Source organism: Octopus bimaculoides, chromosome 6 (genome assembly GCF_046866305.1).
Source record: "Octopus bimaculoides isolate indiv1 chromosome 6, ASM4686630v1, whole genome shotgun sequence".
Taxonomy (NCBI): Eukaryota; Metazoa; Mollusca; class Cephalopoda; order Octopoda; family Octopodidae; genus Octopus; species Octopus bimaculoides.
Window position 1 is genome coordinate 50,547,426 of NC_142933.1, and position 19,988 is coordinate 50,567,413.

The following is a 19,988-nucleotide window of genomic DNA, read 5'->3' on the forward strand; positions in this document are numbered from 1 at the left end:
TAATTGGATCACACTCAATAACATGATTAAACATTTCTGTTTGTATACCAACTTCACATTGTAGTGCTTTATTATTTTCCTGTCTTCAAAGACTTGGATATTTCAATAAAACAGGGGGAGACTTTCATTAAAGTTTTGCTGCTTCACAGCTTCAATATGTCTTATGCTAATTTTCAATAAATAAATCTTGTTGTTTAGCCCCCACCAGGTTATCTTTGCTTGCAGACAAACTAAATCAAATGTCGTCTAGACAAGACTATCTTTTATCTTTTACCTGTTTCAGTTATTAGACAATGGCCATGCTGGGGCACTGCCTTCAAGAGTTTTTAATTGTATGTATCAACCCTAGTACTTATTTTCTAAAGCCTGGTACATATTCTATTGGTTTCTTTTGTCAAACTGCTATGTTACAGGGACATAAACACACCAACACTGATTGTCAAGCAGTGAAGGAGGAGTACAAACAAAGACACACACATACATGTATACATATATATGATGGGCTTCTTTCAGTTTCCTTCCACCAAATCCACTCACAAGGGTTTGGTTGGCCCAAGACTAAAGCACTAGACACTTGCCCAAGGTACCATGCAGTGAGACTGAACCCCAAATATTGTGGTTGTGAAACAAGCTTCTTACCACACAGCCATGTCTGTGCGTGTCTTTATTTTTTCATTTTTTACTTGTTTCAGTCATTGGACTATGCTATACTGGAGCAATTCTTTGAAGAGTTAAGTCAAACAGATCAACCCCAGTACTTATTTTTTAAAAACCTGGTACTTGTTCTATTGATCTTTTTTGCTGAAGTTATGGGGGATGCAAACAAACCAACACCAATTGTCAAGCAGTGGTAGGGGACAAACACAAAGGTACCCAACATAGATACTTACATGTCTGTCTGTATTTTATTCTCTCTCTCTCTCTCTCTCTCTCTCTCATATATATATATATATATATATACATATACATACATACAGACACACACACACACATATGGCAGGCTTCTTTCAATTCTCATCTACCAAATCCACTCACAAAGCTTTGGTCAACCCTAGGCTGTAGTTGAAGGCACTTGCCCAAGGTACCATACAGTAAGACTTAAACCCAAGACCACATGTTTGGAAAGCAAGCTTTTTAATCACACAGCCACTATTCCAGCTTATTTTCTAGCTTAGTTCAGTAGGCCTGGCTATATGACCCAATATATCCCTTTTTTAAGAAGAAACAGGATGTGATTCAAAACAGATTTATCTGCTATTTCTATGATTAGAAGATGATTTGGTTGCTATTTCTAGCCCATGTAAAGGCTTTCTCACCAACATTTCAGACCTTTAGTAGAAAAGAGCATTTAGTATGCTGGATGAAATGCTTAGCAGTATTTCGCCTGTTGCTTTGTTCCAAGTTCAAATTCTGCCAAGGTCAACTTTGCTTTTCATCTATTCAGGGTCAATAAAATATGTACCAGTTGAACACTGGGGTTGATGTAGTCGACTCATCCCCTCCTCCAAAATTGGTGCCCTTGTTGCAAAATTTGAAACCATTATTATTATTATTTATTAAGCACTTAATAAGAGCTAAAGAAGTTTAGTGAACTACATGATGGTAATTGTATGAGTTAGTCTATTGGTCATAGGTCATTAGTTTGTTATGGCCAACTCATTGTAAACCCCTCTGGCTCCAACTCATCAAATTGTAAATAGATGCAAAGAGGAGTAATGTTGTTTATGTTGTACATCTTCAACTTTATCTTCTACCAGTTACTTTTTTTTTTCTGGTATGATATATTGATTCTTTTCTTTTTAATATCTTGTCTAATGAAGTAAATTAGAATAATACCAACATCATCATTGTCAGGAGTGTTACCATAGCCATCCTCTTCTTCCTTGTCATCACTATCATGAGCACCATCATAATCACTACCACCATCACCACCACAACTACTGCCAGCAACCATCATCATTGTTATCATCCATAGTAGTGAGTGATGGTTAGATCACACTGAAAAACATGATTAGATGTTTCTATGTTTGTAAATAACAAGAGCTCTGCTTAATTAATGATTGTTTCATAAACACATTGTTAGTGTTGAAGTCCTTCGGTGTACTGAAATAAAAGCGTTAACATTTGTTTCCTCTCCTCTTCTAATCAATTCTATTCAGTTCTGTTACCATTTGATACAACGGCTGTGAATTACTCATCTGTATAAATGAGTGGTATGGTAATGATGTTGTTCTTAGTAGTGGTGACTGCTGATTTGGGATTAAATGATAACAAAATAACAATGATGAAGCAGACTTGTGATCAAAGATACTCCAGTTTTGACCATCCCGTCTTTTAACCCTTTAACATTCAGATTACTCTGCTAAATATAATGCTTATTTATTCACATTGTTCGCCTCATCTTGTATCTCTGAGATTTTGATGTGACTTTATTTTTAGTATAACATTGTAAGGTAGGTGTGAGAAGCCAGATCTGGCCAGTTTGAACGTAAAACAGATGGAGTATTGTCCAGATATGACCAGTTTAAATGCTAAAGGGTTGATCAAACAATGTATCTTAAAACTACATTATCTAATCATCATCATCATCGTCATTTTATGTCCATTTTTCCATGCTTGGATGAGTCAACCAAGTTGTCACAGTCCAAGTCAGTTCTTATTCAGAATTTACTGCTGTCCTAGACAGCTCAGAGATCATGGTTACTACAGTCTGTCCATCTATTTCACAGAATGTATTGGGTCAATTTTATCAGAGCATGGGCACTGGAAATGTTGTCTTGCTCCCAACGAAACTAAAAAATCTTTTCTCCAATGTATTCATACATTCAATACAATGCATCCTACATTTTTTTTTATTGTAGAGTATAATTAAAGAAATACATAGCTGCTATTTCTAGCAGTTGGTATTTTTATCCATCTATCTGTCTTCTTTGCCCACTATTCCTGGGAGATTCATCAGAGTACAGTTCTCAGGCACCTCCTCTCAGAAGCAATTGTCATTACACTTCCTGGCTGGATCACCAAGTGTTACCGATACTTGGATATTAGATATTAGTCAACCGTCTTATTTTTGATCTACCCCTAGGTCTCTTACTGGATGGTTTGGCTTGAAGAATCCATCTTAGGATTCTCTCCTGCAACATTCTAATCACAAGTTTATTGTACCATTACTGTGACTTCATAATACAAAGAAGTTGTAACTCAGTCTGGAAAAACTCCTTTATCGCTGAGCTATGCACCCTGTCGAGCATGTTACTCCATTGTTCCTTCAGAGGAGCCCCATTTCATCTACTTATATTTGCCATCGTATTCTTTCAATATTTTTTACTTTCTGTTAATTTTTTGAAAATTTCTGTATGTCTTTTGCAGATTTAAGAAATGGCTGGAAAATACTAAGTCCGATGAAGTCATTTGTTGTCTATGCTGCCACTTCAAGTGAAAAATCAGAGTGGATGGCCCATATCCGCAAATGTGTTTCATATTTAATCAAGAAAAGTAAGTTTGCACTTTACTCCTTCATTCAGTTTAATCATGCATGTGATTTATTTCTCCACTACATTAATAGTTTCTTGTGAAGTCTGCACACTAAAGTGTCCAAACCATATACACATCGGTAATTTTCTTAACTCACACAACATTGCATCTTACCATTATTAAAGCAAATGTTTTAGTCTTTAACAATCAGTGTATATTAAACTGAAATTAATGATGAATACCAGCTTCAGCTGTTTCTAGTAAGGGCCAAGCAACCAACCTAGAACCATAACCAGGGAAGAAATACATAAATTACAATCATAGGTATAACCATTGAAGGTTACTTTGCAACTATATCATTAAGAACCAGCTCTACAATCAAGTATTATTCAGGATCAGCTTATTCCAACATTAATCTCTTAGTAGTAGCTCCATAATTATAATCATACAAGATGATTGTGACAACATTAAACATTGAGAGTCAGCATAACAATTTTAAATCAGTGACATCAGCCAAAACTACGACTGTAAATGACTGTGTTGTGAACAAGCCTTTATTGTCATCGTCATCATTTAACATCTGTTTTCCATGCTGGCATGAGTTGGACAGTTTGACCAGAACCTGCAAGGTCAGGGGCCACACCAGGCTCCATTGTCTGTTCTAGTGTGGTTTCTGTGGCTGGACGACCTTCTGAGCACCAACCAGAGTGTAATGGATTGGTGTGTGATTGGTGAGACTGATACCATTAATGTTCTGCTTAAACCATTGCAAGTCAACAGCTGCAGGAAAAACACAAAGAGATTGTGGAAGGTTGGTGTCCTTTGGAGAAAGGTTTATATGCAGTAGTTAGTTTGAGGCCTAGAGCAGGTGGGTTTGGATATCACATGGGTGATAAGATGAGGGGGAGAAAGTGAGTCAGAGGTATCAAGTACCCTTTCTTTCTGTGCAGTCTGGGATGTTTGCGTATATCAAAGTAGTGTTGATGTAGGAGCCTTACTTCATTGTGGTCTTCTCTTTTGTTTTGTGGAGTGTCAGCAATTGTTGGGAGCTGAAGTATATTTAGGCCCTAAAGAGAAGAGCCAGTCATTGGGGTGCAGTCCGAGCTGTTATGAAGAGATCCTCAGTGTTAGTGAAGCCTAACATTTGGAGCACCTGTGGAGCATTAGTTGAGTGCTGCTTGTGTTTAAGGGGTGTGTGGCCCTAGAATATCCAGAGGGGGGCGGTCCACCCTGGGCAGCACTTTTATGGGGACGGCACCACTTTTGGATCTGCTGTGGGTAATTGTAATTTTTGCATGGGGGCATAAAACTGAAAGGTCACCCCAAGTGGCACACACTCTAGCTACACCAGTGATGTGTGGTGCCATGTATTTTTAAAATTTGAGTATTGCTTGTGTTTTAAGCTTTTTAAAATAAATGTTGCTATCTATCCAGCAGACCTATTGCCGAGGTATTACAGTTGCAAATTTTCAGATAAAGTTTATCTAGGACTACATTATCCAATGTGACTTTCCTTTTTTTTTTAAGATGAAATGGGTGTGATTTGAGAGAGATTCAGCTGTTATTTTTAACAAATTGAACTCCATATCAGCACATACTTCTATAGAATTGAATACCTCCCACCCCACCTTTTCTCTTTAACATTTCTGCTTCTTTTTCAGGAGGAATTGAGCAAAAACCAGATCTGAACTGTCCAGTTTGGGTGCCAGATTCAGATGCATCTGAATGTATGCTTTGTAAAAAATCAGTTTTCTCTGTTATTAACAGACGGGTAAGTGATCCAGCTGTTTCTCTTTGTGACTGTTATTCAGATATTTTGACTTTGTTTTCTTCTGAGTAGCACAAGGCTAATTGATTCCTAGTATAAACATAGTCAATTGAATTGACCTCATATTATTGATATTTTTTTCACTTTCCCTCCCCTTGAACCAATATTGCTAACTGAATATACAACTAAATAAATAGCAGTATTAACCAAAAACACTTATTTAATAAGATAGTTGAAGTTACTTTGTTGTTATTGTATTCTGAATTACAGGTTTAGTGGCAGAGAGTTCTAAGTGAAAATCATGTTTTAAAAACTTGTAAAACACTGTATCAAAAGATTTGGAAATGAGTTTGAAATTTGTATAGTTTCTAGGCACAGGTGTGGCTGTGTAATTAAGAGGCTTGCTTCTCACCCATATTCTCTTGGGTTCAGTTCCTCTACATAACACAGTGAGCAAGTATCTTCTGCTATAGCTCCAGGCCAACCAAAAACTTTTGGATGGAAACTGATAAAAATCTCTTGTGTGTGTGTGTGTGTGTGTGTATATATATATTATATGTATGGATGTAAGTGTGCATGTGTGTAAGCAGGTGAAAGCATGTGGCTTTGTGGTAGAAGCATTTGGCTCATGATTGTAAAGTCATGATTTCAATTCCTCACAACATGTATCCTTGAGCCAGACACTTTATTTCATGTTGTTCAGCTGGCAAAAATGAGTAGTACCTGTATTTCAAAGGGCCAGTCTTGGCAAGCTCTGTGTCACATTGAATCTCCCTGAGAACTATGTTAAAGGTACGCATGTTTGTGAAGTGCTCAGCCACTTGCATGTTAATTTCACCAGCAGGCTGTTCAATTGATTGGATCAAGTGGAACCCTAGTCATCATAACTGATGGAGTACCATCAAATATGGATGAAAGTGTGTGTGTATATATATATATATATATATATATATGGATGTAAATGTGTGTGTACCCTTGTCTTGACATCATGGTTATAAGCATCATTATCATACAAACAAAAGTGTTCATTTCCATTCTTCCATGGAAAACGTGTCTGGCCATGAAAAAAATATTACCTTGCTTGTAAGCAGGTGAGGATTGGTGACAGGAAAAGCACCTGACTGTAGAAAATCTGCCTCGACAAAGTCAGACCCATGCAAACACGGGAAAGTGGACATTAAAGGATGATGGAAATAATGAGCATGAATATCAGTTTTATCTTGAGCCTGTAAATTAATCAGTCTTATCATGAGTAATTATATGTTTTACCTTGCAGCATCTTGTTTTTTTAAACTTAGTTTATAGATCCCCAGTGCTGCCTTTGCAGACTCCCAAGGATTTTGTGAACCACAGGTTGAAACCATTTATTTATGTTCTGACATATATCATGTCCTGTTGAATTCATCTTTCATCTTTATAAGATTGATAAAATAGCACTGATCATGAACTGAGCCATATAAGTGTGGCTTTGTGGTCAAGAAGTTTGCTTCCTAACTACATGGTTTTAGGTTCAGTTCCACCTTGGGCAAGTATCTTCTAATATAACCTCAGGCTGACCAAAGCCTTGTGAGTGGATTTAGTAGAGGAAAAGTGAAAGAAGCCTACTATGTGTGTGTTGGTGTTTTGTGTCTCCTGGTCTTCACATTGTGATTTTTGTGAATGAATGTTATTTTTTTAATATTCTGTGAATAGATGTCTGGCCATGGCCATATTATTACGTTGCTTGGAAGCAGGTGAGGGTTAGCAGCAGGAAGGGGCTTCCAGCCATAGAAAATCTGCTTCAAAAAATTCCATCTGACCTATGCAAGCATGGAAAAGTAAATGTTAAATTAATGATGATGTATGAATAATGTTAGTTTCAAATTTTGGCACAAAACCAGCAATTTCAGGAGAGTTGGGTAAGATGATTCCATCGACCCCTGTTTTCAACTGGTACTTATTTTATTGATCCTGAAAGGATGAAAAGCAAAGTCAACCTCAACGGAATTCAAACTCAGTGCAAAGATGGATGAAAGCCACTAAGCAGTTTGCTTGGCATGCTAATGATTCTGCCAGCTCACCACTTTTGATGTACAAATATCACTGATCAATCTTATTTGAGAACTTTGTGTTAATCAGGAGTCTCAACCGAAATAATAAAGTGTTGGTGTATTGGCTAAAAGTCTCTCGATTGATTTTTTTTTTTATCTGATACTGCAGTGTAATTATAACACTTAACTTTGAATGATTTCATTAACCTACTTGAAAATAGTTACATACAAAAAAGTGCGGCTTGTAGCCATTAGCAACATTTAGTAATTAATGAAGGTTTCATTAAGTTGCAGAGTTAGCTCACGTTCCCATAGAGCTTTGGAGAAAGACAACTCAGTCAAACTGACTCACCTCAATGCTCCGAATTTTAAATTATTGTTGGGAGTCAACTTTATCTAAAACAAGCATCATAATAGTTACTGGGTTCAATAAATAGATTGAACCCCTCCTCTACAAAAGTTAGTTTTGTGGCAAACAAATTCATTGTTTAATAAATCAATGTTTTGTCCTTCTCTACTATTACAGTTGTCCCATTATATATATATATATATTGTATTAACACTTGCATGCACTCACACGATTACCATCTTCATTATCAATTGTCATTTGAACATAATTTTCTTTGTTAACATGAGTTCAATGGATTTGTTGTACAGCATATTGCCACTTGCTTTGGTCTTTCATTATGTTTCCTGCAAGACCCATTCATTATCCCAAGATCTACCTCAACCCCAGTAGCAACAGCAGTGGACCTGAAATTAAGAAAGTTGTTGCTGCTTGTAGGGGGGATTGTTTAACTATGTTGACTTGTATTTTAAACTGGGTAGCTTTCTTATCCTAACCACTAGCTGTGTACTTAATGAGGCATCTTAACCCTTTCAATCCCAAACTGCTTGTGATTGCCCCGTGTTGTGTAATAAGACTTCCTGTTTTAGCCCTTTAGCATTTAAACCAGCCATATCTAGCCCAAATATTTTATCTGTTTTATGATCAAACCAGCCATATCCAGCTGCTCACACCTAGCCTACAATGTCATTCTAAGAATAAACAATCAGATCATTGAAATCTTGGAGCTATGAGACAATGCATGATTGGTATAAAACAAATTGAATAGATAAACATTACATCTGATAGAGTAATTTGAATGCTAAATTTAAAAAAAAACCTTTCCATCAAAATTTTGTGTTAATTTATGTCCTAAACACCAGTTTAATAACGACATTGCATGAAAATATGGTAACAAAAGAGTCTGTGCTCTAAAGAGATATTAGTTTTTATTGTGAATGGCTCCTCTTCTAGGCAGGTTGCTTTTGTGATGGCTAAAGAATTGTTGTCTCTTGTTATTGGTCAGTGACTGAAATACTGAGTGGAGAGGAGACTATCAAGGTGAATAAATTGAATGTCAGATTATCAAGATTGTCTCTGTTGCATATTAGCAACAGAGGTCAGAGGCAAAGAAAGGGTTATCATGATACCAAGCAAACCACATAAGATCATTAAATTCATAGAAATGATTAAAATCATTAAATTCATAAAAAAAAAAAACCTCACATCATAAAGATCATTAAATTCAAGTGAGCCATACAAGATCATTAAATTCATCGGAAATCAATATGATCATTGAATTCATAAACAATTATTGAAAATATAGAATAATAATAATAATTAAAAAAATCCTAATGAGAAAATTTTATGATAGATGAGGAAACAGCAAATTAATGGTATTTAAAAATTAGAACCAATAGAAAGACGAAACGAATGTTCCTAGGCTGTGTTTGTGTGTGAGTGAGAGAGAGAGAGAGAGAAAGCATGTGGCCTGGTGGTTATTGCAGTGGTTTACAACCAGGACCCATTAAGATTTTGTTGTCAAAGTTCATGTGCACTAAAATGGTTATACTTCTACAATATGCAAAATATTTTAACAACCTTATAGGCACAGGAGTGGCTGTGTGGTAAGTAGCTTACTTACCAACCACATGGTTCCAGGTTCATTCCCACTGCGTGGCACCTTGGGCAAGTGTCTTCTACTATAGCCTCAGGCCGACCAAAGCCTTGTGAGTGGATTTGGTAGACGGAAACTGAAAGAAGCCCATCGTATATATGTATATGTGTGTGTGTGTGTTTGTGTCTGTGTTTGTCCCCCCAACATCGCTTGACAACCGATGCTGGTGTGTTTACGTCCCCGTAACTTAGCGGTTCGGCAAAAGATATCGATAGAATAAGTACTAGGCTTCCAAAGAATAAGTCCTGGGGTCGATTTGCTCAACTAAAAGGCGGTGCTCCAGCATGGCCGCAGTCAAATGACTGAAACAAGTAAAAGAGTATTACCTAATAATATTTAATCATAAAAATAAAATAGAATTTTGTTAAACATGGAATGGTTATGAGGGTCCACCTGAGTGAAATAGGAACCAAAGGGGTCCACAGGCAAAAGATGGTTGAGAACCACTGAGTTAGAGTGTTGCACTCACAGTCACAAGATCATGGTTTTGATTCCCAAACCAGCAGCACATTGTTGTTCTTGAGCAAAACACTTCATTTCATGTTTGCTCTAGTTCACTGTAAATGGACAACCTTGTGATGGACTGGCATTCTGTTCAAGAGGAATGTTGGCCTGCTTGCCTAGCCAGTGGGGTGGCATCATTCAGAAGCTAAAACAACGTAAGGAAGCACATTGTGATCAGCATGGTATTACAACATCCAATAAAGTAGTTGATACAGTTATATACTATGTGTGTGTATGCCAAAGTATATTTATATGTTTGAAGTATAGTGTTGCTGTGGAATGAAACTTGGAGTATTTACTCTAAGTGCCAGTCATGAACTCAGTAACATGTGCCAAAATTTGAAACCAATATTTGCATCAAGGCTAGCAATTTTGGGGTAGGAGGAAATCAATTACATTGACCCCAGTACTCAACCAGTACTTTTTTTGACCCTGAAAGGATGAAAGGTGGACCTTGGTGGAATTTGAACTCAGAACTTGAAAATGGACAAAATGCCATTAAGTATTTTGCCCGGAGGACGGTGAGCTGCCAGAATCGTTAGCACCCTGGGCAATATGCTTATCGGTATTTCTTTAGGTAACCATTGTTAGCACAGGTGATAGAACCGAACACATTATAATTAGAACTTTCAAGTATTTTGCCCGGTGCACTAATGATTCTGCCAGTTTGCTGATTTCACAGCTTCAAATGTTTTTTTTTTAGTTCTCAGCAATGAAAATTAGCTTGTGGAATCACTATGTTGAATGGCTGGCTCTCTCTTTGGCTCCTTCCTAACATTACAAATTATATATTGACAGCTTTTACATTTCTGTGCTTATTTACAAATATCAAGGGATTGACAAGCCTATTGCTTTTCAAACTCATAAATCACACGTTTAGGTTTCGTTACTGGCATGGTGTCGTGCCATTAAATAAATAACTTTTCAATAGTATACCAAGCTGACAAGAGAAACATTTCCCACCTAAACAGAATACAGGTGTAGGCATTGCTGTGTGGTTGAGAAATTTGCTTCCTAACCATGTGGTCTAGGGTTCAGTCTCACTACACAAAGCTTTGTGAGTTGATTTGGGTGATAGAAACTGAAAGAAACCTATCATATATCTGTGTGTGCATCTTTGTTTTTGTCTCCATTCACCACTACTTGACAACCAGTGTTGGTTTGTTCACATCCTCATAAATTAGCAGTTTGATAAAAGGTCACCAATAGAATAAGTACCAGGCTTAAAACAATAAGAAACGGGGTTGGTTTGTTTGCCTAAACTCTCCCTTCAAGACAGTGCTCTATTTTTGAAATAATTCATCAATCAAACTATAAAGATATGTGCATAAAACTAAATTGTGAAAAGACTCAGGAAATAATTTTATTTAAACATAACACTGTGTAACAAAAATTCTTTTTTTTTTTTGTCTTTGGTCAGTAAGTGTTATTTTCTATTTGTTTTTATCTAGAAATCAAAGGAAATGACTGCTATTCCCTCAAAAATTTGCTTTTCTGACCTGCACATCCATATTTTGAAACTGACCTATTTTCTTATTTCTTTATTGCCCACAAGGGGCTAAACATAGAGGGGACAAACAAGGACAGACAAAGGGATTAAGTCGATTACATCAACCCCAGTGCATAACTGGTACTTAATTTATCAACCCTGAAAGGATGAAAGGCAAAGTTGAGCTTGGCGGAATTTGAACTCAGAACGTAAAGACAGACAAAATACCGCTAAGCATTTCGCCCGGTGTGCTAACGTTTCTGCCAGCTCGCCTCCTTACTGACCTATTTTCTATTACATTTCAGAGAGATTCAGCGCTGAGTTGCTGAAGCAGAAATATCATTATACTCTTTTACTCTTTTACTTGTTTCAGTCATTTGACTGCGGCCATGCTGGAGCACCGCCTTTAGTCGAGCAAATCGACCCCAGGACTTATTCTTTGTAAGCCTAGTACTTATTCTATCGGTCTCTTTTTGCCGAACCGCTAAGTTACGGGGACATAAACACACCAGCATCGATTGTCAAGCGATGGTGGGAGACAAACACAGACACGCAAACACACATACATATATATATATATATATACATATATACGACAGGCTTCTTTCAGTTTCCGTCTACCAAATCCACTCACAGGGCTTTGGTCGTCCCGAGGCTATAGTAGAAGACACTTGCCCAAGGTGCCACGCAGTGGGACTGAACCCAGAACCATGTGGTTGGTAAGCAAGCTACTTACTACACAGCCACTCCTTCGCCTATATAGCAAATATTCTGCTCAATACCACAGATTTGCTTGTCATTTGCTTGACCTTAATCACTTGAGCATGTCCCTTAGTGGCTGACAATATGTGCATCTCTGATCATGAGCAGGAGTAGTGGGGGAGAATCATAGCCATGTGCTGAGGAGGATTCTTTGGGGTTTGAATAAATGTAACAAAAAAATGTTCATACTTTCTAGGAGTAAGCAAATAGGAAATAACAATTGCTACCCAAGGACAAAAATCATGTTACACAGTATAATCCCTACAGCCAAATAAAAACTATTAGAGTTTGAATATCTCATTTACACCATTTTATTAACCTTTATTTATTTATTTTTTGTTTTGCAGCATCACTGTCGGAAATGTGGCATTGTAGTATGTAACCCATGCTCCAGCAGTAAGCTTCTTCTCCCACAGCAATCATCAAAACCTCAGAGGGTGTGCAACAATTGTTACCGAGCATGTGCAAATAATAGTTCAGCTGCTACTACACCTACTGACATTTGTGAGTATTTCCTTCATTCACACTAACCAGGCATGTTTGTGTAACTTCAAATTTTGCATAGTGACACTGCTGCTGCAATTTCAAGTCATTATTTATAGCATGACTAGCTATTGCATTTATCATCATTACAGAAATGACAAATAGTCAGGAAAAAAAAATCTGTTAACTACTCACCTCTGCAGCATCAGCTACTGTGGGAATCTTAAGCCTCATTTTTCTTCACTTCTTTATCATCTTACCCCACCTTAGATATAAAAAGGACCTTTAAATATAGATGTGTTTATCTTTCAAATTTGCTGGTCATGCTATATATATATATATATATATATATATATATATATATATATATATTGCACCTTGTTTACCATTTTGTCCTTGTTCTTTTGCCACGTCATGTACCCAGTTATGTATCTATATGTACATGTAGATGAACGTATATACATACATGTACATATATATGCATACACTCATATATTGTTTATATATGTATATATATATATATATATATATATATATATATTACGGAGATGCACTTGCATAGCAAGTGTCCTGATCTGAGATCGTGTGCTGGAACGAAAACAATTGCAGCGTGGAAGGTGTTTATAAGCCATTTAAAATAACACACAAAAGCCGTCAGATTCATTTCAACATTTAAATTTAATTTGTCAAAATATTTTCGTCACTTTGAGACCGCGACCTGTTCACTGACAAAATTGTGCTGCATATATATATATATATATATATATATATATATATATATATATATATATTACAGCAGTGTCAGTGCCAAGCAATGTTTAGGTATAACTGAAATTTAGCTGAGTTAAAATATGTTTGTGATAAACCTCAACTTCTAAAGACAAATTCACTGCAGTTACCATGGAGAACAAAATTCAGCCTTATGGCAAAAGGTGTAAAAACACCATATCTGCCCTCTATTGGATTCCCAGACATTTTTTCTAGCTCTTTATATATGACACACACACACACACACAAAGGCATTCAGCCATAGAAAATCTGCCTCAATAAGCTGTCTTTTGACCCATTGCAATCATGGTAAAGTTAAAACAACAATGATAATGGTGATGTGTGTGTGTGGTAGGTTCATGGTTACTCTTGACATTTTCCATTGGACTTCATTTATCAGCAGGTTTAGGTTGTAAGCCTGAAGAATGAAAAAAATACTCAATTCCACAATTCTACTGCTGTTTACAAGGATGGATAATACCCCTTATTGTACCTAGATAGGGTCAGGTGAATTGACTAATAAATGTTTTTACCATGGACATGACGTAGTGCCATCAAGAGAATATAAACCATTAACCTTTCAGTTGGTTATTTGATATCCTATTATTTTGACCATCCTTATTGATTTTACCATTGAGGAATGGTGTAAAAGATGGTGTGATAGAATGTTAGCTCTTTTAAAACCTATTTTCTTTACAAGTAAATTTTGATAAATTCTTGTTTAACCTCAAGTCAACACTGATCATAAGGAAACTTATGATCAGAAGCAGTCCAACCATAACGTTTTAATCTCTTTTGTTTATCAGCAACTGTACTTTTTCATGTTATTTTTTATTTTGAGGAAGAAGGTAAGGTATGGTGGTTTGTGGAAGATTTTGCTATTTCTAGAAGATCAAACAACGACTTCTTAATCATGCTTTAAAAGAAATGAAATAAATATGTGTAAAAGCAGTTCCTGCTACAAGTATTTTATTATGTCTTGAGGAAAGACTTTTAATACTGGGTGGGCCAAAAAGACACACACAAAACAAGTTCAATATGCTCTGGAATTGTCAAAGGCATGCTTCAATTCTTCTAATATTGTATAAAATAAATAAAATAGTGATGAATTCACAAGTACTTTTACATGATGAACAAAATAAATAAGTAATAATAATAATGTAATATAAAATGTCAAAGGTTTTGGTACGTGACTTTTGGCCCACCCTGTACTTATTCATCATCATCATTGTTGTTTAACGTCCGCTTTCCATGCTAGCATGGGTTGGACGATTTGACTGAGGACTGGTGGACCAGGTGGCTACACCAGGCTCCAATCTGATTTGGCAGAGTTTCTACAACTGGATGCCCTTCCTAATGCCAACCACTCCGAGAGTGTAGTGGGTGCTTTTACGTGCCACTGGCACGAAGGCCAGTCAGGCGTTTCATTAGATATCAAATTTTCTGGGAATCTTTACCTCTGTAAATGTCAGTATTGTACTCAAGACATACATTTATTACTCTTGTACTGCTACTCAGTTCTGAGTATGACTTTAAACTGCATCTGGTTGTAGGGCCCTAGTTTGGCAGTTCCAGGGTTTTGGGGAGTGTGGGAGCACCTTTTAGCAACTATTGCTCTTAGGTCTACTCTGACCCAGAGTAGTAGCACCTGTTAGGGTTCCAGCTATGGAAGAAACTCCAAGCACAAACCCTCACTGCCTTGAGAAAGGAAAAGACTAGGATAGACAACCTCAACAGCAAATCCAAGAGTGGGCATCCCTCCAATGGTCTAGCATCCTCTTTGATACCCTTCCAGTAACTCCAGGGTAGGTGGAGCTCTCTAGTAAGGCAATCCACCCAGAAGGCCACTTCAATGTGACCTTGCTGGTCATCACAGCTATCTTAGTCTGCTGAGTCACTGTGGTAAGACCTCCAAGACTAAAGAGTGGGCTCAGATACATAGACCGACCTTCACTTTTAAAATACCAAGTGCAGGCAAGAAGAAAAGTCCTGCAGCATCAAGGATCAGTTTACATGGCCCCTTGAATGTTTGCTGCTCTCCCACATGGTTTTTGAGCATGAAGAAACTAGCATCACTATAACTCAATTTCGAACTGAAATGGAGCATCATCTTTGTGAACCTCTTGTTGCTTATCTTTTACTTGTTTCAGTCATTAGACTGCAGCCATCTTGGGTCACTACTTTGAAGAATTTGTAGTTGAATGAGTTGACCCCAGTGCTTAGTTTTTCTTTAGGTCTGGTACTTACTCTCTTGGTTGCTTTTGCTGAACTGTTTGGGAACATAAGCACACCAAGAGCTGTTGTCAAGCAGTGGTGGTGGGGCAAACAAACAAACAAACAAACAAACACACACACACACACACACACACAGACACCAGCTTTCTTTCAGTTTCCACCCACCAAATCCATTCACAAGGCTTTGGTCAACCCGAGGCTATAGTAGAAGACACTTGCCCATGGTTCAGTGGGACTGAACACAGAACAATGTGGTTGGGAAGCAAACTTCTTACCACACAGCTACTTATAAATATGAAAACATTTTTTTTTTATTTAATCATTTTCATTAGCTTTTGTTCATTCCTTGATTGCCTTACTTAAAATTTCCTCTCTATTACAAATAAAGGATTCAAGATTTAACTATTTAATTTCAGATTGCCCAACAAATGATGACGGAGATTCATCTGCTGACGACTCATCAGATGATGACAATGATGATGAAGATGAGAAAAACACTTTCTTGGACAGTGCTATCAATGCAAATTACCATGATCAACAGGTATTTATAAGCATATCCTACAATAATATTCCTTTGAAAAAATGTTTTTCTGAAACAAAAGGTATTCATCAACATCATCATCATCATCATCATTTAGCATCTGCTTTCCATGCTGGCATGGGTTAGATGGTTTGACTGAAACTGGTAAGTTGGAGAGCTGCACCAGGTTCCAGCCTGATTTGGCATGGTTTCTACAGTTGGATGCTCTTCCTAATGTCAACCACTCCAAGAGTGTAATGGGTGCTTTTTACGTTTCACTGGCATGGGTACTGGTTACATGGCACCAGTATCGGCCACAGTTGGCTTGACGAGTCTTCTCAAGCATGGCATATCACCAAAGGTCTCAGTCACTTATCACCCCCATGAGGTCCAACGTTTGAAGGGTGCTTTTTATGTGCCACTGGCACAGGTATCTGTTACATGACACCGACATCAGTCACAACTATGATTTCACTTGGCTTGTCGGATCTTCTCAAGCAGGGCATGAAAAACATTTTTCTTTTCATTATTTATTATTAGGCTGTGAAAAGGGAGCAAGCTGGCAGAATAATTGGTATGCCAAACAAAATGTTAAGTGGTATTTCATCCATCTTTATGTTTTGAGTTCAAATGTCAGTGAGGTCAACTTTGCCTTTCATCCTTTTAGGGTCAATAAAATAAGTGCTGGTTGATCACTGGAGTCAATGTAATCAACTTAACTCAACCCCTAAAATTGGTGGCCTTGTCCCTGAATTTGAAACCATTATTAGGACATAATGACTGAATTAGTAGATCAGTGGACAGTATCTTCTGATATTTAGTTGTGTTTCTTTACATTCTGGACTTGATAATGTTTCATGAGTTGTTGTCTAACTTCAATTCATCCATTGCTGGACACTAGAAACGAGGAGCAAATTTCATTTTACCAGTCACATTGCACCCAAATTTAGCCACTATTTGTTTCTTTTCTCTCTGAAGTACTTTCATACTTCAGATGTCTGCTGCACTCACTGCAGTTTCTATATGTATTTGCTTTTATTCAGTCACCATACTATATTTCTTAATCAGCTATAATTGACTGGTCATCATGGCCCCTTTAGCCACTGGCTGAAAGTGGTATTAAAGGTAACTAAACTGCATTGGACATATATGGCTGGATGAGCAAATTCAATCCAAATATTGGACATCACTGAATATTCGCAGCATCTCGGTGATTATCCCTTTGACAATATAGCTGCCCCACGGTTGACTGTATTTAGTATAATCTCTCTTTTTCTCTTCCGAGCGTTCTCCTCATTCACCTTCAGTAAATGGCATTTCTATAATTCTTTCTTCTTTGTATCATATAAGGGTCAACATGACTCTGTTATTTCATACCTTGTTTGCTTTTTCTTGTCTTACACATTTTAAGTTCTACTTATTCTATCAGTTTCTTTTGCCAAAACCACTAAATTATGCAGATATAATCAAACCAACACTGGTTGTCAAGTATTGCTGGAGAAGAACTAACACACTGACTCACACTCACACATATATATATCTATATATATATATATATATACACATATATATATCTATATATATATATATATATATACATACTCATATATATGTATATGTGCACACACACACATACATGCACATACACAAGAGGTTTCCAAACAGTTTCCATGTACCAAATTCACTTACAAGGTATTTGTTGGCCTGGGGCTATAGTAGAAGACATTTGTTCAAAGTGCTATGCAGTGGGATTGAACCCAAAACAATGCAGTTGCTTCTTGACTGTACAGCCATGCCTGTACCTCCATACTTTTCAACAACAATGCCCTGATGCAAGTGCTTTGCATTCCACATCTTAGTCTCTTGATTCTCATCACAGAACATTTACTCTTTTACTTGTTTCAGTCATTTGACTGTGGCCATGCTGGAGCACCGCTTTTAGTCGAGCATATCGACTCCAAGACTTATTCTTTGTAAGCCTAGTACTTATTCTAATGGTCTCTTTTGCCAAACCACTAAGTTACGGGGACGTAAACACACCACCATTGGTTGTCAAGCGATGTTGGGGTGACAAACACAGACACACACATACATATATACGACAGGCTTCTTTCAGTTTCCGTCTACCAAATCCACTCACAAGGCTTTGGTCGTCCTGATGCTATAGTAGAAGACACTTGCCCAAGATGCCACGCAGTGGGAATGAACCTGGAACCATGTGGTTGGTAAGCAAGCTACTTACCACATAGCCACTCCTGCGCCTATGTAAACCACTTAATTTTTGTGTTTCTCCTCAGCAAATATATCTGATGCCTAGCTTTCCGATATTGTTCCTTGCTTTCTTCCATTCTTTCCATGGCTGTCTCTAAGCTTTTATAACTCTATATGAAACAAAACCCTCTACCAGCAGAAATGATGACCCTCTTTCGTTTATTTTTATTTTCAGGTACAGTTTTATGAACAGGAAGCAATGTAAATGGCACCAGCATATTCATTGACTGATATGCAACAATAACAATAAAGTGTAACAGTTTGCTATTTTATAAACCAGAACCCAACAACCGAATTTGTACATTTTACTTATGTGACATCAACTTTATCAATCAATTGGAAAGGGAGATTCTTTAAGAAAAAAAAACTTTTTAAAAATGGAATAAAAATGAAAAAAACAAACAAAAATGGTAACAGCAGAGATGATCTTTATATTGTTATTCTTAAAGCCCCTGTCTACACTGTCAAACATTTCTTTGTATACTCTTCACAAATGAGCCAATGAGGAAACCACCATTACACAGTCACTAGCTCTGCTAGAAATAGCAGCTAAACTCCTTCCTCAAATCATACCCTAGTTTTTCAAAAAGGAAGACATTGGATAATATAGTCCTAGATAGACTGTATCTGAAGAAAGACTGAATGGTCAAGACCAGAATCATAGGTCTGCATGATGAAAGCTGACCTGGGGCTAAGTAACAACTTTTCACTATTCTTCAGCACTAATGCACAGGATCTATTAAAATCTATTCTATCTTCCCCATCACTTGTAAACATCTGCTCTATTTGAATTAATGCTTTCAGTTAACATAAAAAAATTTGAAACATAACTTTATTCATTGAAAAAGATGTTTTGTTTTTTTTAAAAGAATAAATCTTGAAATTTAAAGCATTTATTGTTTTTATTTAAATGTTCAGATCAATATAGTTAATAAACTATATCTTGTAACTGCAATGGCTTGCATATTAGATGACGAGTTTGTTAAAAGTATTTTAATGGGCAGAAGAAATGACAATGGACCAAGATGTCTGGTGATGCCCACATAGGCGAAACTGAGTTCTCCAAGTGTGTTCCACCCCACATGAAACAAAATTTTCACACACCCTACCCCAATAAACCAAACTACCACATCTCTTCCCTTCCTCACATTTCGTCTTCATACACTATGATTATCTTTCACTCCCCATTCCTGTCTGCACTACTCTGCTGGGTGGTTGGTATTAGGAAGGGCATCCAGCTGTAAAAGTCCTGCCAAAACAGTCACAGAAATCTGGTGCAGGCTTCTGCCTAGCCAGCTCCTGTCAAACTGTCCAACCCATGCCAGCATGGAAGGAGGATGTTAAATGATAATGATGATGATGTGGCTGTATGGTAAGAAGCTTACTTCCCAACCACATGATTCTGGGTTCAATCCTGCTATCTGGCACCTTAGGCAAGAGTCTTCTACTATAGCCTCAGGCCAACCAAAGCCTTGAGTGGATCTGGTAGATGGAAACTGAGAGAAGCTCATTGTGTGTGTCTGTATCTGTCCCCTTGCCACCACTTGACAACTGATGTTAGTGTATCTATGACCCTGTCACTTAGTAGTTTGGCAAAAGAGATTGATAAAATAAGTATAAGGTTTAACAAAATCAAGTACTGGGATCGATTCATTTGACTAAAAATTCTTCAAGGTGGAGC

At 37.2% G+C, this 19,988-nt stretch overlaps 1 protein-coding gene across 6 annotated transcripts in view; it reads left to right on the forward strand.

The window, feature by feature from the left end:
* The window catches only part of LOC106881081 (pleckstrin homology domain-containing family F member 2), a 222,872-nt gene extending 203,676 nt beyond the window's left edge, over positions 1-19,196 (forward strand). For all 6 annotated transcript variants that reach the window (XM_089353855.1, XM_089353856.1, XM_089353858.1 and 3 more), the window contains 5 exons: positions 3,370-3,495; positions 5,136-5,245; positions 12,378-12,534; positions 15,933-16,057; positions 18,483-19,196. In XM_089353855.1, the coding sequence (XP_089209981.1) occupies positions 3,370-3,495; positions 5,136-5,245; positions 12,378-12,534; positions 15,933-16,057; positions 18,483-18,512 (548 nt within the window). In that variant the 3' untranslated portion in view covers positions 18,513-19,196. The remainder of the gene's footprint in view (positions 1-3,369; positions 3,496-5,135; positions 5,246-12,377; positions 12,535-15,932; positions 16,058-18,482) is intronic.
* The last annotated feature ends 792 nt before the right edge of the window (positions 19,197-19,988 follow it).